Source organism: Heteronotia binoei, chromosome 12, assembly GCF_032191835.1.
Source record: "Heteronotia binoei isolate CCM8104 ecotype False Entrance Well chromosome 12, APGP_CSIRO_Hbin_v1, whole genome shotgun sequence".
Lineage (NCBI taxonomy): Eukaryota > Metazoa > Chordata > Lepidosauria > Squamata > Gekkonidae > Heteronotia > Heteronotia binoei.
In genome coordinates, this window is record NC_083234.1 from 17702427 (window position 1) to 17726840 (window position 24414).

Consider the following 24414-nt stretch of genomic DNA (forward strand, 5'->3'; position numbering starts at 1 on the left):
ACTCCCTTGATGAGTGTTGCTGATCCCCGGGGACTTTCTTTTCAGCCTAGTTCTGCTGCAGGGTTCTACTGTGGAAAATGCTCTTTGGAAGGGTATGAAAAAGGAAGCATTGTGCTGGATTGCCAGACTTGAGTGGGTTTATTGGGCAGGTAAGGGAAGAGGATAGAAATGATGCAGATTTCTTGCATTCCTGCGAGATTCTTGCTCCTGTGCGTGTTGGCGCAGTTGTTGTCCGACAGAAGAAAGACTCTGCTGTGATTATGACACAACAGTCTCACACTGAGTTGTTCCCTTTCTACTGCTGGTGCTCTTTTCAACTGAGGGGAGCAGTCTTTGTAGTAACATTGTGTGGTCCTGTTGGAAGGAGGATGAAGATACTGGATTTATATCCTGCCCTATACTCAGAGTCTCAGAATGGTCACAATCTCTTCTACCTTCCCCCTCCAACAGACACCCTGTGAGGCGAGTGGGGCTGAGAGAGCTCTAACAGAAGCTGCCCTTTCAAGGACAACTCCTATGGGAGCTATGGCTAACCCAAGGCCATTCCAGCAGCTCCAGGTGGAGGAGTGGGGAATCAACCCCGGTTCTCCCAGATAGGACTCTGTGCACTTAACCACTACACCAAACTGTTGGTGGGTTGCTTTGGTTAATGGACATGATGTTGGACACAATCTTGGAGGACACCCTTGGTGTTGGGTAGCTCCCTTTCCGTTGTGCTCCACTCCCAAGATAAACCACTTCCTTCATATGGCCAGGTAGTTAAGCTATCTGAGACCAGCAAGAGCTCCTCAGTGCAGTTTGTTTGCAGGGACTGCATGTGGCTCCATGTTGTGTTGTGACAGTTATAAAATGTGTGTAGCAAGGGAGCTCTTCTCCTGTGTTTGAACCCTGGCTCAGAATCAGGTGGCCCACAACTGAGTAACTCCTGCATCTTCTTTGTGAACGTCTGACACGGTCTGCATGAGAAATGTCCCTCTTTCCAGCTGTGGTCTATGCTCCTGTGAACTAACATTCCTCCACATATAGCCAAATGACCACAGAACTTTGGTTGTCCAGGCAACTGGTACATGTGATCTACCACTGGCCATCTCAAGGGTGGCGCCATGTCAGCTGCATTTGTTCAATTTCTCCCTCTATCCTTTCCCCCACTTCTCTCCATGCTCCCGTTCCCTTCTAGTGACCTCAAGCTGAGGGTGCGGATCCTGATCGATGGGACGCTCATCATCTTCCGAGTCAAGCCCGACGATGCCGGGAAATACACCTGTATTCCAAGCAACAGCCTCGGGCGTTCACCATCTGCTTCTGCCTACTTGACGGTGCAATGTGAGTGTGTTTGTCTGGGGCCAGCAGGCCAGGCCCTGCTGGTGGGTTAAGAAACGCGTCACCGTGTCTGGCCATAGTTCGGCTCTTCTCAGCATGAGAAATGGGGCTGGTGTCATCCCCTGTATAGCCTCCTTGTAACTTTTTTACAGGCACTGCAAAAACTGGGTTGACACAGCAGCAGTGCCAGAGGATGGAGAATAAATCTTGCTAAATTGTGGGAACTTGTGAGACGTCGGCTGATTGGTACAGTTGCTGGGTTAATTGCTTTGTTTAATGCAATACTACCTAGCTCTGCCATATCGAATCGAGCAGCAGATGCTTCAAAGTAGAGTATCATGTCAGTATTAGATGTCTCGGGGGAGGGTTAATCCGCTACTCCTTGCCTAGACAGGATACGTGCCCATCAGCTTTGACTTATCGTTTTGTTGTATTTCAGAGCTTCCGATCTGCTAGGTGTTCTTCAAAAACAGTTTCTTGCAGGCCTCTGCTGGGCACACTTTTATTCCCCCCCCCCCTTTTTATGCAGTCCTTGCAAATGCCCAATTAATGATGAGGAATCCCAATAACACTTGTACAGTCAGTATGGAGGGCTTAGTTGTACTGTTTGCCTGCTGTGGTGCAAATCAGAAGGGTCAGTGGGTGTTGTTTTTTAATTATTATACAAATGGGCATTCTTACTCCGATATGGCTGCTGTAGCTTATATAAGGCTGCCCTGCTTTTCTCTATCCAGGTTGGTTACAGGAGCTTAGCTTCAGGGGTAGCACCTGCCTTGCGATCCTGTAGGCTGTTCTCTGGACAACTTGTCAATAGTAAATCATGGGAGAGATTCCAAGCCTGGGAGCTGGCTTGTGACGCAAGGTTTTGATGGTTTTAATTCTGACATTCTTGCTGAAGCAGAATGGACATATCTGCACCACGCACTTACACTGTTTTATTAGTTGTATTGTCTTCCTGGAAATACTGGGGATCTGGGGGAGTGGTTTAAGCATCTTCTGCCTTAGCCTCTTTATTGCAGCACTCTTTTCCAGCTTATATCCCTGGTATTGTCCATTTTTGTTCTGCTGCCATGTCTCCCCACCTCCATCCGTGCTTTGCTGCACTATTTTTCAAACCTAGTTTGGTACATTATTTTTGGGTAAGACCACAGTAAAAACACCTTTGCATGCTGTGTGAATGGAAAGGTGTGTGTTTTTGCAGTTCCCACCCTCGTTGGTGCCATTTCCCTTGCCACCCCCCCCCCCCCACTACATATCACCAAAGAGCTTCCCTCCCCTTTTAATGGTAATTGACTCAAGAACATAAGAGAAACCATGTTGGATCAGGCCAGTGGCCCATCCAGTCCATCACTCTGTGTCACACAGTGGCCAAATATATACAGACACACACACACACTGTGGCTAATAGCCACTGATGGATCTCTACTCCATATTTTTATCTAACTCCCTCTTGAAGCTGGCTGTGCTTGTAGCCACCACCGCCTCCTGTGGCAGTGAATTCCACATGTTACTCACCCTTTGGGTGAAGAAGTACTTCCATCTATCCATTTTAACCTGACTGCTCAGCAATTTCATTGAATGCCCACGAGTTCTTGTATTGTGAGAAAGGGAGAAAAGTACTTCTTTCTCTACTTTCTCCATCCCATGCATAATCTTGCAAACCTCTATCATGTCACCCCGCAGTCGATGTTTCTCCAAGCTAAAGAGCCCCAAGCGTTTTAACCTTTCTTCATAGGGAAAGTGTTCCAAACCTTTAATCATTCTAGTTGTCCTTTTCTGCACCTTTTCTGATGCTATAATATCCTTTTTGATGTGCGGTGACCAGAATTGTACACAGTATTCCAAATGAGACCACACCATCGATTTATACAGGGGCATTATGATACTGGCTGATTTGTTTTCATTTCCCTTCCTAATAACTCCCAGCATGGTGTTGACCTTTTTTATTGCAATCGCACACTGTCTTGACATTTTTAGTGAGTTATCTACCACGACCCCAAGATCTCTCTCTTGGTCAGTCTCTGCCAGTTCACACCCCATCAACTTGTATTTGTAGCTGGGATTTTTTGGCCCCAATGTGCATTACTTTGCACTTGGCCACATTGAACCTCATCTGCCACGTTGACGCCCACTCACCCAGCCTCAACAGATCCCTTTGGATCTGACATTCAGGCCAAGGGCCCACCCAGTCCAAGACTCTGTGTCACACAGTGGCCAAAAAAACCCAGGTTCCATCAGGAGGTCCACCAGTGGGGCCAGGACTACTAGAAACTCTCCCACTGTGCTCCCCCAAGCACCAAGAATACAGAGCATCACTGCCACAGACAGAGACTTATTGCTGTAGACCTTCAGCCAGGGTCATCTCTAGACTGACACCCTAGGCAAGGCTAACTTCTCACACTTCCCCCTGCATTGATAACATTACAGAGCCACATGGGTGGGGCATCCAATTTGGCACTCCCAGAAGGCCAGCGCCCTTGGCAATTGCCTAGTTTGCTAAGTGGCAAGGCCAGTCCTGCCTCCAGCAACACTGGAGTGGAGGAAATGACAGCAGCAAGGGACAGAGGCCAGGAAAGTGCAGGGGAAACAACCATGTGGAAACTCCGTGGTTATTTGAAAAACCATTGTCATATGAACATACATGAAGCTGCCTTCTACTGAATTAGGCCATTGGTTCATCAAGGTCAATACTGTCAACTCAGACTTCAGTGGCTCCCAAAGGTCTCAGGTGGATATCTTTCACCCCACCTACTACCTAATCCTTTCAACTGAAGATGCTAGGGACTGAACCTGGGACCTTCTGCACACTGATGCTTTGCCACTGAGCCACGGCTTACTGCACACTTATAAAGAATCCTAAGCATCTTCACAGTGGTGCAGCTCCCATGCGAGGAACTGGGAGGCGGTAATTGATTAAAATTTAAACTGACCTAAAATGGATGTGTTTATTGTGTAAGTAGATCTTTGGGGTTCATTTGTGCCCCTGGGTTCCTATTCTGAAGGCTTCTGCATTACCCATGGTTCTAGAGCAGGGGTGTGGAACCTTTTTTTCTGCCAAGGGCCATATGGATATTTATAATATAATTCACGGGCCGTAAAAAATCATCAACTTTAAAAACAGTGCTCTGCTGAGGGAGAATGATTCAGGCCAACAAAATTAATGCAAATAATTGTTTTTCTATTTGAAGTCATGTGGGAAGAACCTAATCCGGCACACACACACACCCGGCCCACCACCCTAGGCAAATGCATAGGTCCAGGGCTTTTTTGTAGAAAAAGCCCATCAGGAACTCAGTAGCATATTAGACCACATCCCCTAATATTAGCATATTAGGTCACACACTTATTAGCATATTAGGCCACAGCATCTGCGATAATGAAGTGCAAACTGAACTGTGACAGTAGCTTTTCCAGGCCCAGCAGCAATTCTGGCTGGCCAGCCAGGCCCCAGGGAGGCTGCTGCACAGTACATCTGGGCCATGTGATTCCTGCCTGGCCCTGGGGAGGCTGCTGCACAGCGCAGCTGGGCTCCACGACCCTCGCTGGCCAGCCAGGCCCCAGGTAGGCTGCCACATGGCTTGGTTCAGCCCAGCAATCCCCGAGGGCCACACCAAGTGACCTCGAGGGCCGTATACAGCCCTCAGGATGGAGGTTTCCCACCCCTGTTCTAGAGATTCCTACAAGCAATAAATTGTGGCCAAAGAATGCAGCTTTAACGAATGAAAATATCCCTCACCCGCCCAGTAAGCTTTATGAGAAAGAAAAGTCTACTTCACAAGGCTAGCAGACTGTCCAGGAAACCAGACTGGAGTGCAGGGTTTTTCTATAGCTTGCACACAGCTTAGAAGTTTGTCCTCTCCCTTGTGAGGCCTCTTCACTCCTGAGCTGTCTTCTGTGCGTGAAGTTGTTCTCCCTTTTCCATCCAAAGCCACCATCTTCCAGTCTTCCAAAGTGCCGTCACGGAAGCTGCCACCGCCCTCTCTCCATAGTTGCCTGCTTCTTATCAACACAGCTCTCCCATCCCAGGTGTTCTACATTTACAATGCTGTGTAGGATTTAACCCCTTGCTGTCCTGGAACTGCCATACACATGGAGAAGGGCTGTATGGCTCACCACTTATCTAATTTCCATTACAGCTTCTTCAGTGGATTTGCACAGCTTTGACTTTGACTGATTCAGCATGTGTCTGAATGGCTGCTTTACCTTGCAAATCTCTGTTAAAGACTAAATGTGTTTAATGTTAACCTTGGCAGAGATGCAACATGACATCATGGCTGGAGTAAACTTTGGGAAGGCAGGGGAAGACAAGAGGAAGGATGGATAGGACACATGATCTCACAGCATGCTTTCAGTCTCTTGTCTGAAAGCAGAATCTTTCCTCAAGGTTCGATTTTTAGTCTTTGGCACCATTTGAATCCACAGCTGAACTTAGAGGGAAGACTGGAGGGAGCCCCATTCTGAGTTCTGATTTCCCCGTGTGCTCCCCCCCCCCCCCCCCGGTCCGTCTGGACTGAGGGCTTCCTTGTACAACTTGGTCCAAGTAGCTGTCAGATGGCGACGGTTTTTGGTGGGCCATTAATCAACTGAGCTCAACTCCATCCAGTGACCTATAAGTGAAAAAGCTCAGTGTCCCGTTACCAATCCCCTGAGCCTCTGTTGATTACATTTCCTAAGACATGGTGCTAAACTGCATGTATACAAATCAAGTCTTTTCATTCCACTCTGTATCTGAATCTGGGTTATGATGCCACAGTCTACAGTGGATGACCTTGATAAATGTGTGCTCCTCGGTAGTCGTCAGCTGCCTATAAAGTATGGCACGGAGAGGGGGGCCGTGGGGAGTCACAGTCAAGGGAAGGCTGCGGCTGGGAATTCACATGCCGAATGCCTCCTGAGCACTGCAGAGAGGGAATGCACAGAACTCCTTTATGGATTTTAATCATTCCGTTTTTAATCTTTAATACCTCTGTAGTCTTGGTTTTCCTCTTTCATTTTTGTCCTCGGCAGGCCATCAGAATTGGAGATGTGAAAGAAAAGCAACAGAGAAAACCCTCTAAAGCCAGAATAATGAGGATTATTTCTTGCCTTTTGACTTGTTTATGTTCCCATCAATCATAACAGCAGAGAAAACCCCAAATCCCTGACAATGATGCCGTCATTCAATCATTCTCAGTTTGACTCTAAGAATTGCTGATGCTTTTATCTCCCCGCCCATGACTCCACAAAAGGGAACTGGAAAAAGAAAGGAAATAAATACAAGGTTTTGGAACAGCTACTGAACCAGAAAGTGAAAGAAAGTTTATCATTTGTTTTCTAGTGTTGCTATCTCTAGAGGTGTTTGGGAGGTTCTGCAAGATCATTTTATTTGCTAGGGTTTTTCCTGGGGTGTGGGCTTGCATGAGGGGTTTTTTTTTTTTTTTTTTTAAGGAGGAGGGGTTCTTTGGGGGTTTTATTGCATTTTGTATTTCTTTAAAAATATTTGGATTTGTAAACTGCCCTAAGCTATGAGAAAAGGGGTACATGAATGTTTTCATGAATATAATTTGGCAAATTTCTGAACACGTTTCAGTTCCAGTTCTATAAAACAGTTCTGAAACCAGAGTGGAATGGGTCCAAGCAATCTCCTTCATTCTGAAGGGGCTCAGCCTGTTTTGATAATATGACTAAGGTGGCCAAACAGTATGGTTTTATTGTTACTTCCGGTTAGAGTTTTTGGGGTGGAACCTGGAGAGGGTAGAGCGTGGAGAGAGGAGAGGCCTCAGAGGGGTATAATGCTTTAAGATCCACCCTCCAGAACAGCTGTTTTCACCAGGAGACCTGATCTCTGTCATCTGGAGATCAGTTGTAATTCCAGGAGATCTCCAGCCACCACCTGGAGACTGCCAAAAACACACAAACCCTAGGTATTGTTACCCCAAATAACAAAATGCATTACACAAAATGTATTCAAAATGTGTAATAATTAAATCAACAATAATAAAGTCTTGTATATACAGAGTTGTAACAAAATACCCATATGCATTTTTGAACCAGAATGCTGCAAAGAGAGCCAGTCTGATGTAGCGGTTAAGTGCGCTGACTCTTTATCTGAGAGAACCGGGTTTGGTTCCCCACTCCTCCACTTGCAGCTGCTGGAATGGCCTTGGGTCAGCCATGGCTCTCACAGAGGTTGTCCTTGAAAAGGCAGCTTCTGGGAGAGCTCTCTCAGCCCCACCCACTTCACAGGGTGTCTGTCGTGGAGGAAGAAGATAAAGGAGATTGCAAGCCGCTCTGAGACTCTGATTCAGAGAGAAGGGCGGGATATAAATCTGTAGTTGTCATCTTCTTCAAAGAAGGAAATAATCCCAATGTCCAAATGTTGAGTACACTGTCCAAGTATCTATTACAAATTCTTCCTATTAGGGTACTGAACCAATATTGGAAGAGATATGTCCCGAATAAGGAGTCGACTAGAACCAAAGAATAAATAGCAAATTCAAACACCAAGAATAGTATCAATTTTTACAATAAAATATCCCATTGTGAGACTCACTCAAATCTCCCACACTTAAGTTTCTTTCAACAATATCCACAATTCATCATTTGCTAACCGGTATTCACCATTCACTAATTCTGGTCAGTGACAAGAAATACATGCTAGGAAATTTAAAGCGTTAATTACACACAGCTGGTTTCCAAGTTAAAGGCATATGCTCAAATATCAGATTCTTAATGCAGAGTAGAGCATGCTAAATCCAACATGAGGTCATTTTGGCATAAAGAAATCTCATAAGAAACATGTTAGCTCCAGAGCTAAGTTCAAGCCATAGGGGGATAACGGTATTTAATTTAAATATCCACCTGGAGACTGGCAACCCTCGTCCCCTGCTGTGTTTTGTCCCTCGAAAGCTCCTTTCCAGAGCAGCAGTCTTCTAACATATGGCTGAAGGTTCTCCCACTGCCTTTCCTTCTTTAAAGAGAGAGGTTTTCCCGTTAGCAAGCACTACTTATTATTTTTCCCTTTGGCTCACTGGGTGTCCTACCTGTTGCAGGCCGGTCTTTTGTTTTGAGCAGTAGTGAGACTCGGGGTTAACAGCAGCTGCAAAGCAAATGGTTTTAAATAACGTGACTGAAAATGGATTCCTCTCTTTAGTGCCTTGAGTTGAAGAGCCTTGTTGCTGCAGTTATCAGATTTGTTTTTGCCCCCCTTCAATGATGGCATATTTCTCTCTTCTCAGACAAACAGTTTGAGGTAATTATGCCTATTTTACACATCCTCTCTCTCTGCCTATTGGCAGTACAAGCATACATGATACAAAGATTGTAGTTTTCCTCAAGATGCTCTGAGAATTGCAGGTTGGTGTGGGTGATGAGAAGCCTCTAGAGAAGTTTCTCTAGAACTACAATTCCCAGGGTTCCTTGGGGAAGAGGAAATTAAAAAGAAGATGATATTGGATTCATATCCCACCCTATACTCTGAATCTCAGAGCGGTTACAATCTCCTTTACCCCCCCCCCCCCAACAGATACCCTGTGAGGTGGGTGGGGCTGAGAGAACTCTTGTAGCAGCTGCCCTTTCAAGGACAACTCCTAGGAGAGCTATGGCTGACCCAAGGCCATTCCAGCAGGTGCAAGTGGAGGAGTGGGGAATCAAACCGTGTTCTCCCAGGTAAGAGTCTGCGCACTTAACCACTACACCAAACTGGCTCTCCTTACTATCAGTCCATGTATGACCAGCATGAGCCTGCCCCGGCGGGGAGGGCGGGATATAAATAAAATTTTGTTGTTGTTGTTGTTGTTATTTTAAATGTGTACAAATCAGGTGGCCAGCCCTGCCCTCCCCAGCCTCCAACACCCAAATCTTCAGGAGTTTCTCAACCTGGATCTGGTGATACTATGCCCCCATCCATGTTCCCTCTAAGCTGTGGTGAGCAAAAATTCTAATTTGTGAGCTACTGGCATTAAACTTGTGAGCTACTTCATAAATTATTTTGCTCTGGGGCCATTTTGCCTGAGCTAAAACTAAAATGTGTGAGCCAGAAGCGAAAAAAACGTGAGCTAGCTCACACTATCTCAGCTTAGAGGGAACACTGGCTCCCATTCCACGCCAGTAGCCAGGGGGGACCTAGTTACCCTAATTAGTGTGAGCACAATCTCTGGGTTGCTACTTGACAAGGCATAGTACAGACCTCTCTCTCTCTCTCTCGGCTTGGCTTCGCGAACGAAGATTTAAGAAGGGTGCAATAGTCCACGTTTGCTGCAGGCTCGCTGGTGGCTGACAAGACCAATGTGGGACAGGCAGGTCCGGCCACAGCGGCTGCAGGGAAAAGTCTGATTTAGGGTTGGTCCTGTAGCAGTGCGATTCTTCCTCTTGCTACTTGACAAGGCATAGTACAGACCATCACTGTAACAAAATGTGGGTTTTAGTTTCAGCAACCCAGAGTAAGATTAAAAAGAAATAGTAAAAACATTCAGATGATAGAGGGAGTTTATAAGAAGGGGGAGGGTTAGAACTGAAAGGGGATTGGACACTGCTTGGCTTGCCTGTGATTGGTCCAGTGGGGAAAGCTATGCGCCTGATTGGTGCAAGTTTGAAAATTCAAAGGCTGTGTGTCGGTTAGATCAGTTAGAGCAGGGGTGGCCAAACTTGCTTAATATAAGAGCTGCTTAGAAAAAATGTCAGATGTTTGAGAGCCGCAAGACATGAATGTCAGTTGTTTGAGAGCCGGGAGGGAGAAGTAGAAAGAAAACAACTTTAACATTAAATGCATTCTTCCAGCCACTGGCTAGCTTGGCTTGGAGAAGTGATTTAAAGAGATAAACATCTTTTCCAAGCTGGCTGATGGGTTGGTGGGGGCTTTGAGGGCCACACAATATGTGTGAAAGAGCCACACGTGGCTCCCGAGCCGTGGTTTGGCCACCCCGGAGTTAGAGAAATGGGGAGTTGAAGAGATGTCAGTGAAGGAAATAGCATCTTGGAAAGGTTGGTTGAAAAGCCAAGGAAAGTTTATAGGGTAGAATAGAGAAGGAGCAAAAATAGACAAACTGCTTTATTCCTGTCAACAACGGGACATTTTGGAGGACATTAATTCATAGGGTTGTCCTAAGTTGGAGGCATCTTGATGGCACTTTACACACACACAATCACAGTTTCTACAGGAATGTAATGTTTTTTTCCACTCCTTTTTTGGCTTAGTTTATGTTACATTTGATTTTTGATTTTGCAGAGTTCTTAGCTATAATAATTACCACACTATATTAGTATTTCCCAAGGTTTAAGTGCAGATGCCTTGGGGTAAAGGAAAAGAAACCTTCAGTGGTGGCAGTACCTTCACTACAATGTAGGTTATAGCTGGAGCCACTTCAGTGTAGATGAACTAATGTACTTCGGGAAGCACTGCTAAACTTGAGACAGGAAGGAATGAGCGCTAAATGTTTGCATTGCCTGGAATTAACATAGGATTGCCAATTCTGGGTTGGGAAATTCCTGGAGATTTGGGGGTGGAGCCTAGGGAGGGTGGGTTTTAAGAGAGAGGAATAGTAAAGTCCAGGGCTTTTTTTTTGTATCAGAAGCTCCTTTGCATATTAGGCTACACACCCCTGATGTAGCCAATCCTCCTGGAGCTGACAGTAGACCCTGTACTAAGAGCCCTGTAAACTCTTGGAGGATTGGCTACATAAGAGGGGTGTGGCCTAATATGCAAAGGTGTTCCTGCTACAAAAAAAAGCCCTGGTAGAGTCTAATATCATAAGAGTCCACCTTTCAAAGCATTTATTGTCTCCAGGGGAAAATTGGGAAAATTTTGCAAATGTTTAGGTTTCTTTCCCATTCTTCTTTTAGGCAAAATCAGATCCTGGCTTTACCCTCCCAGAATATGAAAGTTGCTAGTTTTTAATTAACATTATTTGTCTCTCTCAAAGGTCTTTAGAAGTTTAGCCCCCAAAGTGGCCTTCAAAATTTCTGTCAAAAATTTCTAGAAAGGCAACTTCTAGTGAAATGCACTGGAGTCGCCACCCATCTCTCCTCACTCCCTCTTTAATTTGTATCAGTTTTACCTTGTATCTACCCCTCCTCTTTGCAGAAAAGACCTTAGAAATGATGTAGGCTTTATTTGCTAACTGCTGAGTGGGGAGAATCTCTCCTTTTCAGGAATAAAAGCAAGTATGTGTTGTTGGTGAGTGAGAGGAAAGATGGAGTTGTGCACGTACTTGCTGGTCTTGGGAAAAAAATGTGTTTCTGGAGCTTAGTGTAGATAGAGATAAAACGTTTTCAATAACTAAAGCTCCCATGTACATGCTAAGTGTTGCTCTAATGGATCTGAAGGAGATAATGAACGCAAGGATAATGGTTTTTGGAGGCCAGGGAGTTATGAATGTTACTGAATTAACATTTGGGGGTGTGATGGAAACATTACTGACCCCCTTTCCGGCTGGATGCAATGGAAAGAAGGCCACGTGGGTATGCTTAGCTGGCAGCTGAAAGAGCGGTCAGACTTGAAATTCTGAATGTCCTGCTTCCGTTTTCCAGATCCTGCCCGTGTGGTGAACATGCCACCCATCATATACGTTCCTGTTGGAATACACGGATACATTCGTTGCCCAGTTGAGGCAGAGCCGCCGGTAACGCTGGTCAAGTGGAACAAAGATGGACGCCCTCTGCATGTTGAAAAGGTAAAGGAAGTCACGAGGAGGGTTCCTTCCTTTTTAAAGACTCTATGTTAATTATGGTGATTTAAAGCCACATTTCTCATCACATGAGAATACCCTTATATTAGGTTTAGGTACTCCTTCCTGTAGCTGCCTGTGAGGTCTAGTGGTTAGAGCAGGGGTGGCCAAATTTGCTTAATGTAAGAGCCACACAGAAAAAAACATCAGATGCTTGAGAGCCGCAAGACACAAACGTTTGAGGGAGGAGGGAGGGAGGGAGATGTGGAAAGAGAACATCTTTAAATGCATTCTCAAAGCTGCTGGCTTGCCTTGGAAAAATGATTCAAAGAGAAAAATGCCTTCTCCAGGCTGGCTGATAGGACAGAGGAGGATTTGAGAGCCACACAATATGTGTGAAGAGCCACATATGACTCCCAAGCCACAGTTTGGCCACCTGTGGGTTAGAGCGTCAGCCAAGAATCAAGGAGACTCTGGTTTAGATCTCCACCTTTCAGTCAAGCTCACTAGGTGTCCTTGGGCCAGTCACACTCTCTTAATCCAGCCTACCTCACGGGGTTGTTGTGAAGTCCAAATGGGCTTGTCCTGGACTCCTTAGAGCAAAGGAAAGATAACTAACATTTAGATGTCTACCTAGTTCATTTTTATTAATAATAATTGCTTATTAGACTTTGATCTCCCTCTTTTTCTTAGGCGTTTCAGTTGACGGACGAACAGGTGTGTTCACACACACTAAATAATATGCTTTGCAACTGGATTTTTACGGTGCAAGAATAGCAAAATCCACTTGCGGTCAGTTGCTGTGTGAATGCACCCATAGGTCTCTTCACTCTGTGTTCTTTTCACAAGAGCCCCCTGAGACAGGGTTAGGCTGAGAGGCAGAGTAACTGGGCTGATGAGCTTTTGTGGTGCGTCCTCTGCGGTTGTAGTTTGAGACTCTGACGGCTACACCACACTGACTCTCCGAGCTTGCATTTCCTGGGAGTGCAGGGTAGATATTTTTCAAATAAATAAATAAGCTCTGCTCGTAATAGGAATGCTCTCTCGTAATAGGAGCCCAGTGTGCCTCCTCCCCATTCTTCAGTTTAATCAACAGCAATCTTCTCATCTAAGGCCTTATAGGGAGTTCATTTCTCCTGTCACTGTGGGAGATAAGCATCATTAATCTAACACCAATAGAGCCATAAAGTGTCATCCTGCAGTTGTTGCTATATATGGGAATCTGGTGTTTAAAAGATCCTCTTTAACAAGACTCAGTCCTGCGATTCCCTTGATTTTAGAATCTCAGCAAAGACTACATGCTGTTAAATATTTAAGAGGAATACTCAATATTTAGAGTTCATTTTAAATATTAACAACTTTTAAGATTATATTCTGAGTGTTTCAAATTGGATTTGTGTACCGGTGTGGCTTTTGACTTCAGTGGCGGCGGTGGTGCTAATCATGGGCACAATCCAGCCAAGGCTGAGCATTTTGATTTCCATGGGTAAAATTTAAATCTAAGCATATGACTAAATGCTGCAACTATAACAGTGGCATTTGACTGAACCTGAGGCTGCAACCCTCCACAAATGAATGTAAGAACAGCCATGCTGGATGAGATCTGTGCTCAGTCTAGTCCAATTTTCTGTTTCAGTGGCCGACAGGTGGTCTACAAGCAGGGCCCAGCAGCCAAAGCCACTTTCTGTAGTTACCCCTCCCATCGCTAGTATTTGGAGGGTTGCTATCTTTGAACTTGGCGCTTCCAATTAGTCATTGTGACTTTGATGGAATTGTCTTCCAAATCCCCCTTATAGTGTTTATCAGCAGACCTAGTGGCAGTCAGTTCCCCAAATTAATTACGCTTTGAGTAAATAAATCCTTTCTCTTCTCACCAGGTCTTTGTTCGTAGAAAAAGTCCAGCAGGAACTCGTTTGCATATTAGGGCATACCCCCTGACACCAAGCCAGCCAGAACTGCGTTCCTGCTCAAAAAAAGCCCTGGTTCTCACAAATGCAGCTACATCATAGATCTATAGAGGGGAATTGTGATAAAACATTTAAACAAGAGCAAACAGTACCGCGTCTGTGGGGCTTGCCTCTGTGTTCAGAATTGTACTGCAGTGATGTGTGCAGATTACTAACAGAGAGATTGTGTGCAGAGTTACTCTAGTCTAAGATAGTTGAAATCAGTGGATTTAGACTGGAATAAAGCTGACCGATTTCCCACTAGCTTTACGCCACTCTCACGCTCCTCTTTGCGGGGCTTCCATCGGATTTCACACTATCTGCCCTGGGGCTACAACTAGCTTCGCCTTTTTTGCGTGGCAAACAGAAATGGGTTTTTAGAGGTTTCTGCTTTCTGAGCGAAAAAGACAAAGCTAGTTGCAGCCCCGGGGCGGATAGTGTGAAATCCAATGGAACCCCCGCAGAGAAGAGGAGCGTGAGAGCGGCACAAGGCTAGTGGGAAATCAGTCTCTGTTGAGAATTGCAACAAAAAAGAGCCCTTGTTTCTTACTGTGGAGAGAAGTCTCTTTTCTCCTTTCCTGGCTCCAATGATGGCGCAAGTATCTGGCTCTGAATAAAGAGCTGGTCCAAGCAGACTTCCAACTGTAATTTTTTTTCAGGCTCGTGGTCCCTTCCTCCCTCCTCCTCCTTCTCCCTCCCCCCCTCTCCCCCACCGCAAACAGGTATACAGAAAGCCTTACATTCTGCTCCCCTCCATTTTATCTGCACAACAACCCTGAGGGTAGATTAGGCTGAGAGCATATGACTGGCCCACGGTCAGGGCATTTTCAGTTGTGGCAAGTCAATCATGGAAGGCCCTTCTCCTTGAAGCCAGCCTGGCATCTGTGTTACTTTATTTGAGGCTCCAGGCCAAAACGCTATTTTAGTCTAGATTTCCGTCGATATCTTTTAATGTGTTTTCAAATTATTTTGTTTAATTTTGTAAGCCGCCTTGTACAGCTTCTTTCCAGGAGGCTGTACAAGGCGGCTTACAAAATTAAACAAAATAATTTTTTAAAAAATATCCCGTCTAGTTGAGTTGGGGAGGGACGGTGGCTCAGTGGTAGAGCATCTGCTTGGAAAGCAGAAGGTCCCAGGTTCAATCCCTGGCATCTCCAAAAAAGGGTCCAGGCAAATAGGTATGAAAAACCTCAGCTTGAGACCCTGGAGAGCCTCTGCCAGTCTGAGAAGACAATACTGACTTTGATGGACCAAGGGTCTGATTTAGTATAAGGCAGCTTCTTATGTTCATATGTTCAGTTTAATCTTCGTATTATATCAAAATTTAGAAATACAAAGCTTACTGTCAGCAGTGTCTCCACATCTTCCGTGTTTTAAAGTGTTTGAACTCTTGGTGAAAACTTAGACCCTTGACCAGATCTAGCCCCCTTGTGTGGGGCTGGCACTTAACTGAGGGGAAGAGAAAATGGAGACTGTTTGAGAGAGCTGCTTACTTTGAGGTAGGCTCTAGTAGGCTTTAACCAGGGCCGATAATTTGATTTGCTTTCAACAAGTCTTCCTTCCAGCTGCAATGATAATGGAACTAATTGGCGGTCCTTGCTTTTACATAAGCCTACATATGGCCGTTCAATAGCTGTGGCTGTTGAGTGCTACTGACCTGAGCTAGATTCAAATCAATGCCAAGAGGAGAAATTGTCCACATCTTGTTAGCAGGGCTCTGTGTCAACATGTTTCCCCGAAGCAATACATCTGTGCCATCCAAGTAGGCCAGTTAGGATAACTGACCGTCTCCCTGCTGACAGCAATGAAAGGATTGCAAATGCAGTCCAAAATGTTGACAGGGAATTTTTGTGTTTTGCAAGAAATCTCCATTCTGTTTGGCACTTCTCAGTGTTCACCTGGTTTTGATGCCTTGCTGCCTACAGCTTGTCAGCTTGGCAAAAAGGTAGGTAGGAGACCAGATTTTGCAAGCCTGCCGGTTCAGTTACAAGAGCCTTGATTCGATTTTACTTCTCCCTTGAGAGAAACAGAACACAATTCTTTATTTTTGCAACAATTTCTGTTACCCTTTCCTGAATCTTTCCTGTAAAAATGGATGCATTTTTCTGTGGTGTTTATGTGTAAAAATGACATGGCAGTGGCCTATAAGAAACAAAGCAATTATTAATGGCAGTGACAAAACTGAGTAGAACAAAAGACCCATGAGAATTTACTTACTTAACTTCATTTGTACCCTGCCTTTTTCCTCAGAGGGGACCCAAAGTTGCTTATGTCATGCTCCTCCCCTCCATTTTATGCTGAAAACAACACTGTGAGATAGTTTAGGCTGAGAGTGTGTGACTGACCCAAGGTCACCTAGCAAGTCAAGGTCACTCATAAAATAAGGATGGAATATACATTTGGGGGAACTGTTATGGCATTTCCAATCAGGGGTGACCAGGTGCCACTTCATAGAAAAAGAGGTGCCAGAGCTCATTGGCACAACTTATTTGCATAGCTAATTTGCATATGCCACACACTCCTGACAACACCGCAGAGTATAGTAAATTATACCAGCTCAGTATCTACCGTAAAATGCTTCTTGAATTATAATTGTCATAACAAAACCTTTTAAAATTACTTTTAAAATTACTCTCTCCTGTGTGGCTACAGTGGCAAGATGAAGATTCCCATCTGTCTGCTTTATAGGTTTTGGCTCTTTTCCCATTTTTGTGGGGGGAAAATATTAGACAGTTTGTCAGATCTTACAGTTCAGCAAGATTCTCACAGGGAGTTTGAACAATGGAGCCCAGAAGCAAGTAATTTTTTTTTGGGGGGGGGGGGTAAGAAAGAAAGCCCCGTGGTGCAGACTGTTAAAGCTGCAGTACTGCAGTCAGAGCCCTCTGCTCATGACCTGAGTTCGATCCCAGCGGAAGCTGGTTCAGTTAGCTGGCTCAGGTTGACTCAGCCTTCCATCCTTCTGAGGTCGGTAAAATGAGTACCCAGTTTGCTGGGGGGAAAGTGTTGATGACTGGGGAAGGCAATGGCAAACCACCCTGTAAAAAGTCTTGCCGTGAAAACGTGAAAGCAACATCCACCCAGAGTCGAAAACGACTGTTGCTTGCACAGGGGACTAAGAAAGAAAGAGCACATTAAAATTTAGAGGTTCCAGAGCTGAGCTCCTGCCCAAAATAAGGCCTTGGGATCACTCAGCTTTTGTAAGCTCTTGAAAGTTTGGGTGGATTCTAGAACAGGTCAGTTCTACTCTGCCACAAACTGGAATGGATTCTGTACTTTGTTTCAGAAGAAGCCTTGTTTCCTCTTTTAGTTGGGATCAGGGTCAGGGCACATAGCCTGTCTCTCCACCTTATATCTCTTCCATCCCAGATTCAGTGTCTGCTGCTCACTCATGCCCTGGCAGTAAGGCAAATTTATACAGGCAGAGATCTGTGTGGGATTTCTTTGTAAGTATTTCACAGGGGCCATTGATCATTCTTGTTCTGAAACCCATGCTGGGAATAATGCCTCCTGCCATACTTCAAGGTAATTCTTGTTTTTCTTCTAAATATTTTTTCCGCTTACAAAGTAAAAGCAGTGGGGTGGAGTGATTTTCAGCAAAAAAACGGCAAAAAGAGAAAAATTAAGGAAACTCCATCCCATTGACTGGCCTTATGTTTGAAACAGCAGCCGTAGTGGCTTATCATCTCTCTGTGTGTATAAAATAAAAGCAGCCATGTCATGGAAAGCATGGAACTATGCATAATTCGTCCCCTAGACAATAGGTGCAGCTGTAGTGTTTGCTGTACAAACAGAACTGTTCAGTATCTTTTGACCTATTAACTGTATTACAACAAAGTATATTTGTAATGTGAATTGATGGCAAGGGGAGAAACAACAACGTATTAAAAAAAACTCCTGGCTAGAAACCCGCTCATTTAAACTGATGCCTGCAGCTAAATCAGGTAATTAGCCAGAAGAAAAAGAAGACAGCTATATATATATATATATATATACACTGAACATGTGAAGCTCACTCTGGAACTGTGGTGTCTCTCATAGGGTTGCCAGGTGTCTGGTATTGACCCGAACAGTCCAGTGTTTTCAATCATTGTTTGTGGGGGCGGGGGGAGGAGATGTTACTGGACCTTTAATTGCCCTGGTGGCATCATGACTTTCCCAGCAGCCCAGTCAGAAAAGAAGACAGCCGAGCTGGGCAAATCAGTGTTATCTTGGGATCTCATGACAGATCCCTATCAGAGCATATAGGCTGGCCCAAACATTCACTGCTGTACCATCTAGTACATGCACACGATCAAGAGCAAGGATACTGCAAATTTCGGCACAAATACGGTTGTCATTCGTAGGCTCAAATTAGATGCCTCTGGGAAATCTTGGGTTTGGAGCTCCCATTCATTTTTTCCCCTTGGTTAAATAGCGGCAGATAATGGACTCAATTCAGACTGGGGCCATGGTTTAACCATTTTGCCCCCTGCTCTCTTTCCCCAATCTGAAACAGCCTTGATGATCTGCTACTTCAAAGATACAGGTAACATGCAGAGAGCCAGTTTGGTGTAGTGGTTAAGGGTGCGGACTCTTATCTAAGAGAACCAGGTTTGATTCCCCACTCCTTCACATGCAGGGTGGTGAGAACCAGAGAGGATTGTGAGGCACTCCAAAGGGATCTGTTGAGGCTGGGTGAGTGGGTGTCAACGTGGCAGATGAGGTTCAATGTGGCCAAGTGCAAAGTAATGCACATTGGAGCCAAGAATACCAGCTACAAATACAAGTTGATGGATTGTGAACTGGCAGAGACTGACCAAGAGAGAGATCTTGGGGTCATGGTAGATAACTCACTGAAAATGTCAAGACAGTGTGCGATTGCAATAAAAAAGGCCAACACCATGCTGGGAATTATTAGGAAGGGAATTGAAAACAAATCAGCCAGTATCATAATGCCCCTGTATAAATCGATGGTGCGGTCTCATTTGGAATACTGTGTGCAATTCTGGTCACCGCACATCAAAAAGGATATTATAACATTGGAAAAAGTGCAGAAAAGGGCAACTAGAATGATTAAAGGGTTGGAACACTTTCCCTATGAAGAAAGGTTAAAACGTTTGGGGCTCTTTAGCTTGGAGAACGTCGCCTGCGGGGTGACATGATAGAGGTTTACAAGATTATGCATGGGATGGAGAAAGTAGAGAAAGAAGTACTTTTCTCCCTTTCTCACAATACAAGAACTTGTGGGCATTCGATGAAATTGCTGAGCAGTCAGGTTAAAATGGATAAAAGGAAGTACTTCTTCACCCAAAGGGCGATTAACATGTGGAATTCACTGCCACAGGAGGTGGTGGCGGCTACAAGCATAGCCAGCTTCAAGAGGGGATTGGATAAAAATATGGAGCAGAGGTCCGTCAGTGGCTGTTAGCCACAATATGTATGTATGTGTGTGTGTGTACATACATATACGCATACGCACACACACATATATTGCACACACACATATACACGTACACACACATTTTATTTTTTATTTATTTATCCGAGATTTATATCCCGCCCTTCCCACTAGGTGGCTCAGGGCGGCTGACATATACACATACACACACACACATATATTGGCCACTGTGTGACACAGAGTGTTGGACTGGATAGGCCATTGGCCTGATACAACATGGCTTCTCTTATGTTCTTACCTGCTGGAATGGCCTTGGATTAGCCATAGCTCTTGTAGGAGTTGTCATTGAAAGGGCAGCTGCTGTGAGAGCACTCTCAGCCCCACCCACCTCACAGGGTGTCTGTTGTGGGGGGAGAAGATATAGGAGATTGTAAGCCGCTCTGATTCTCTGATTCAGAGAGAAAGGCGGGGTATAAATCTGCAATTGTAGTCTTCTTCACATGTTTCTCCAAACTGGAAAATAGTAACTCTGTGAGGGCCCCAATGGGGAAATTATACAAAGAAATCCCGTGCTATAATATAGGGTTGCTAATCTCCAGATAGGGCCTTGAAATCCCCAGAATTAGAACTGATCTCTAGTCTACAGAGATCAGTTCCTTGGAGAAAGTGCCTGCTTTGGACAGTGGGCTGTGTGGCATTTTACCCTGCCGAGGACCTTCCCCTCTCCAAATCCTTTTCATTCTAGGATGTATCCCTAAATCTCTGGGAATTTTCCAGTCTGGAGTCGGCTGGCCTAGTCTCTCATCTTCTCTCCTGCTTTTGCAGTTTTCTGGCTGGAGCCTGATGGAAGATGGCTCAATTCGAATCGAAGAGGCAACGGAAGAAGCTCTCGGCACATACACCTGCGTGCCTTATAATGCCCTGGGTACAATGGGCCAGTCCCCCCCTGCCCGACTGGTACTGAAGGTATCTCACCTACTGATGTTTGGCTAATCTGAACATTTTAGAAACAGCATATAAATCACATACAAAACTTTAGGACATAAAGGCTTACTTATTGCAAGGAGCCCCAGGGATATAGTGCATATCTCTGGTTCTCAAATCAGATCAACTCAACAGAAGAAGAAAAAAAGAAGTTGCAGAATTTGCTGCTTTATGGGATCCTTCGTAGCCGTTGGTTCTAAGTGCTCTGATTTCATTTGATGGGATTGTGTCCTTTCTAGCTAATTGTCTCTGCTGCTGAGGTGAGCATCCCAAATTCTGAAAAGCTGAAAAAGACAGCACAAAAGACTAGCAAGAGGAGGAACTATGTGCAGTTATTGGAGGATGAATTCAGTGGAGAGGGCAGTAATTAGAACTACTGTCACCTTGGTCGAATGTCGAAAATGGGGTATGCATGTGTTCATTTATATATTTATCTGCTTTCTAGTCTGCCTTCCTTGCTGAGATGCAAGCAATGCAATGGAAGTGGTATGAGATATATATAATAAACAGAAGACAGGAATAGAAAGTTAGAAAATGATGCAATAGTGCAGAAACTGGATTACAGGAATTAGGAGACAATGCAGTAAAAACAAGAAGTGCATACAGTGAAGCTGAGAACTACAGCTTTTGTCCCCTTGTCCAAGCATCCATCTGAACAATTCCATTTCACTGCAGCTCTATTCCTTTTATAATAATGTCTGAGAGTGGTATGCAAGCGTCTGTGAGACAGTGAAGAGGAATTGGATTCGGAGAAAATGCCACACATAGCATTTGTGAATTTACAGGGGATACTTGTATGCATTCAAAGTGTCATCCGTTAATGACCGCACTAAAAGCTAGACGTTTAATTGTCTAAAAGTTCCCTAATTAGTCAGCAGTCCTGTTCAATGCACATTTGGTTGCAGGCTCACTGAGGATGGCTTGATGGATCTATTTCTCTCCCCCTCCCCCTTCTCCCACTATCCATGCTGCAGGACCCGCCCTATTTCACGGTGCTACCAGGCTGGGAATACAGACAAGAGGCAGGGAGGGAGCTGTTGATACCTTGTGCCGCTGCAGGAGACCCTTTTCCTGTCATCGCCTGGAGAAAGGTACCCGGCCTGCCAGAAAAATCTGCAGTGCCTTTGGCTTTTGATGAATATTGCAGACAGAGAAGCCACACTCTGTCCCGGTAAGAGCAAACTGCAGGTGCAGCTGCTTTGCTTCAGGCTGTACCACCGCCGCCCCGTCCCGCAGGTGGGTGGGGGAAAGCCAGCTCCTTGCAAGAAAGCACTAGAACGGCAAAACATCCTTAGCAGCAGCATCTGCAAAAATGAGTCGCTCCCCACCCCCTTTGTCTTGCTACTCTGTGCCAGTATCAACTGCAGGCCCTTTCCCCTCTCAGGCTTCTTTTCCCACCGCTTCTGTTTGCCGCCTGCTCAGTGTGCAGGACAGACGAACCTCTTTGTAAAAGAATGCTGAGATAGTGAAGTCCACTGAGTTCTCTCTCTATTTTGGTGTGCAGTCTATGATGTGTTACTAGAACAGGAGGTCCCTGTTAATTGAGGGGAGGGGCTTCAAAGTCTTCCCCTCCATGGTGTCTTCATAAACTTCCCTTCAGTGTCCCACTGTCATGATTTGTGTTTCCCCGTCACAGAGCATAAAAGACTCCTGTTGGGTCAGACCAAAGATCCATCTAGGCCAGTACCCTTTCCTACAGAAGTCACTCAGTTCTGGAAAGCACACACAAGCGGGTGCAAAGGCAACAGCCCTCACTCACACTATGTAATATCCAACAGCTGTTATTCCGAGGTATACTGCCTCTGAACACAGAGGTTCCATGTTACCATGACGGATTGCCACTGATGAACTGCTCTTCCATATTTCTTTTCCCTGTAAAATCTTTTAAAGCCAGTGGCCGTTGCATCAGTGAGTTCTAGAAATAATTCCATTGTATAATGGAGTATTTTCTTTTGCTTTGTTTGAATCTGCTGCTTGTCAGTTGGAAAAGATGAAGGTTCTCTCTATTCACTTTCTCTGGACCATTAAAACCATCTGCCCCCTCTTTCCAGCTATTTCTTCCTGAACTCAGAAGTTTCATTTCCTCATGTGAGAAGTGCCCTTGATCATCAGAAAAGGTGTGCTGTGGCCGATAAACGCCTATGGTGGAATACAAATGTGTTTTTCCTTAATTTGGCAGAAGACTTCTACTTGGTTTCTCTGCTATAGACTAACTTTCCTGCATTGCTGGGACGTGAACACTCTGCTTGTGTTTTTCTCCATAACACCTCTACCAGCAATGGAGAAACTTGCATTGTACTCATGGGGTGGGCCTTTCTTAGCAGCAAGATTTGCATCCGTCCCGCTTGGCAAATGCTAATGATGGTAGCTGCTAAATGCTACCTGGTAGCAGTGTACCCTTTCATCTACAGCGGTCAATGCATTTTAGCAACTGTGGATTACCCAAGTAATTTGATACACTTTATTAGATTTATCATCTGACCGCTTTCTTCAGAGTTCATATACTGGTTTTCCCTGGTTTTTATATACATCTGTCCTGGGAGAGAGGCTAGTCTGGATGACCCGATGTTTATATCAAAGTTACCAGTGAGCTTTATGGGCAAGCCAGAATTTGAACTCTTGTTTCCAGGGCCAAGTCCAGCTACTGACTGACGGCTATACCATGTTGGTTCTCAAGTGTGGAACAGAAATTAGGAATCCTCAGGGGCCTGGCATTCCAGGATATCCATTCATGGGACCTTCCTTACCCTAGTGAGGTTGCCCCTCTGTTATTGAGCCTGTTCAGATTGTAAGTTGGCACAGGGAGGGGTTTAATGACTTTCTGCGGGCAGAAAACCAGCACCGTGATCATCTAGGGGAGGTAAAACCTCCATGGACTAGATTTTGGTTTGCACAGAGGGGGATATTCAGAGCTGAAATCCACCACTTGCAGACTGAGCTGGGACAGTTCATTCGACCACTTTGTTTTCCGCTTATTTGGTGGCATGTATGAAACAGGCCTGGGGGTCCTGCTCACTCCGGGAAGAAAGCAGAAGCTCTTACAGGAGCTGGGCAGTATCACATGAGCTGTTCTAATGTATCAGCGTAAAGAGGCTTCTTAATCTCACTGGTTTCTCTATGATTATATCCTTTGGCCACAACACAAGGTGTTGGCATCAAACCTAAATCCTTACCTGATGTCTCCCCCTGCCCCCGCTCAGGAGGACTAACTTTGAGCTTGAGTCGCAATGATGGCTTTTCATGACCCGTTGAGGCATATTCCCTCCTCTGCTATACACACATCCTTTTGCACAGCCTCTTGCCTCGCTCCCCTTGTTCTCTCCAGAATCCCCAGTTGTCTATCCTCTCCAGAATCCAATCCTACGCTGTCTAGTAGGGGGTTCACGGGACTCTTCTTTCACCCAAGTCCTTTGGGATCCCTTGCCTGTTAAGCTTATTCCATCCATACATCTCCGATAACATCTGTCTTTTCTTTTAATTTGTCGTAGTGCAAAAGGGAAGGGGAATTTTTTTTTTTAAAAAAAATGCTCCATCTGCTGCTACAGAAAAATTCTGTCCCCAGAAACTAGCAGCCCTAAGCAATTGTGTAGGATCATCTTCTAGGAGAATGGAAAAACCTGAATCCCCAAAGAAGCCTGGGGGATTGCCTCATCATGCAGCCAGAGTGATGTCATGGCAATTGCAGCAGAATCCATGAGACCGTGCTTCCATCTAGCGGCTGAAAGCAATAACTGTGCAACAATTTGTTAATTTAAAAACTCATCTACAGATAGAGAAACTAAATCATCCATCATGGCTGCCACACCCATAGAATCATAGAGTTGGAAGGGACCTCCAGGGTAATTAGTCTAATCCCGTGCACAGTGTAGGAAATTCATAAATACCTCTCCCACCCCACACACCCAATGACTGTTGTTCCGTGTTGAGAAGATGGCAAAAAACCCCTTCAGGATCCCTGACCAAGCAGGCCTGGAGAAAATTGCTTCCTGACCCCAAAGTGGTGATCAGCATTTCCCTGGGAAAGGGCCACGAGAATTGAGCACAGATGCAACCCTTCCTGCCCTGCCTCTCATGATCTGCCTAAGTTCACAGGATCCTCATTGCTGTCAGATGGCCATCTAGCCTTTGTTTAAAAATCTCCAAG

The 24414-nt window shown here is 45.1% G+C and overlaps 1 protein-coding gene and 1 non-coding gene across 5 annotated transcripts in view; both read left to right on the forward strand.

Annotated features, from left to right (window-relative positions):
* IGSF9B (immunoglobulin superfamily member 9B) overlaps positions 1-24414 on the forward strand; it is a 172601-nt gene that overhangs the window by 94962 nt on the left and 53225 nt on the right. For all 4 annotated transcript variants that reach the window (XM_060251217.1, XM_060251220.1, XM_060251219.1 and 1 more), the window contains exons 7-10: positions 1178-1323; positions 11827-11969; positions 20112-20252; positions 21245-21361. In XM_060251217.1, coding sequence (XP_060107200.1) covers positions 1178-1323; positions 11827-11969; positions 20112-20252; positions 21245-21361 — 547 coding nt within the window. The remainder of the gene's footprint in view (positions 1-1177; positions 1324-11826; positions 11970-20111; positions 20253-21244; positions 21362-24414) is intronic.
* On the forward strand, positions 15000-15066 carry TRNAS-GGA (transfer RNA serine (anticodon GGA)). The gene has a single exon. It is a non-coding gene; the product is annotated as a tRNA-Ser (tRNA).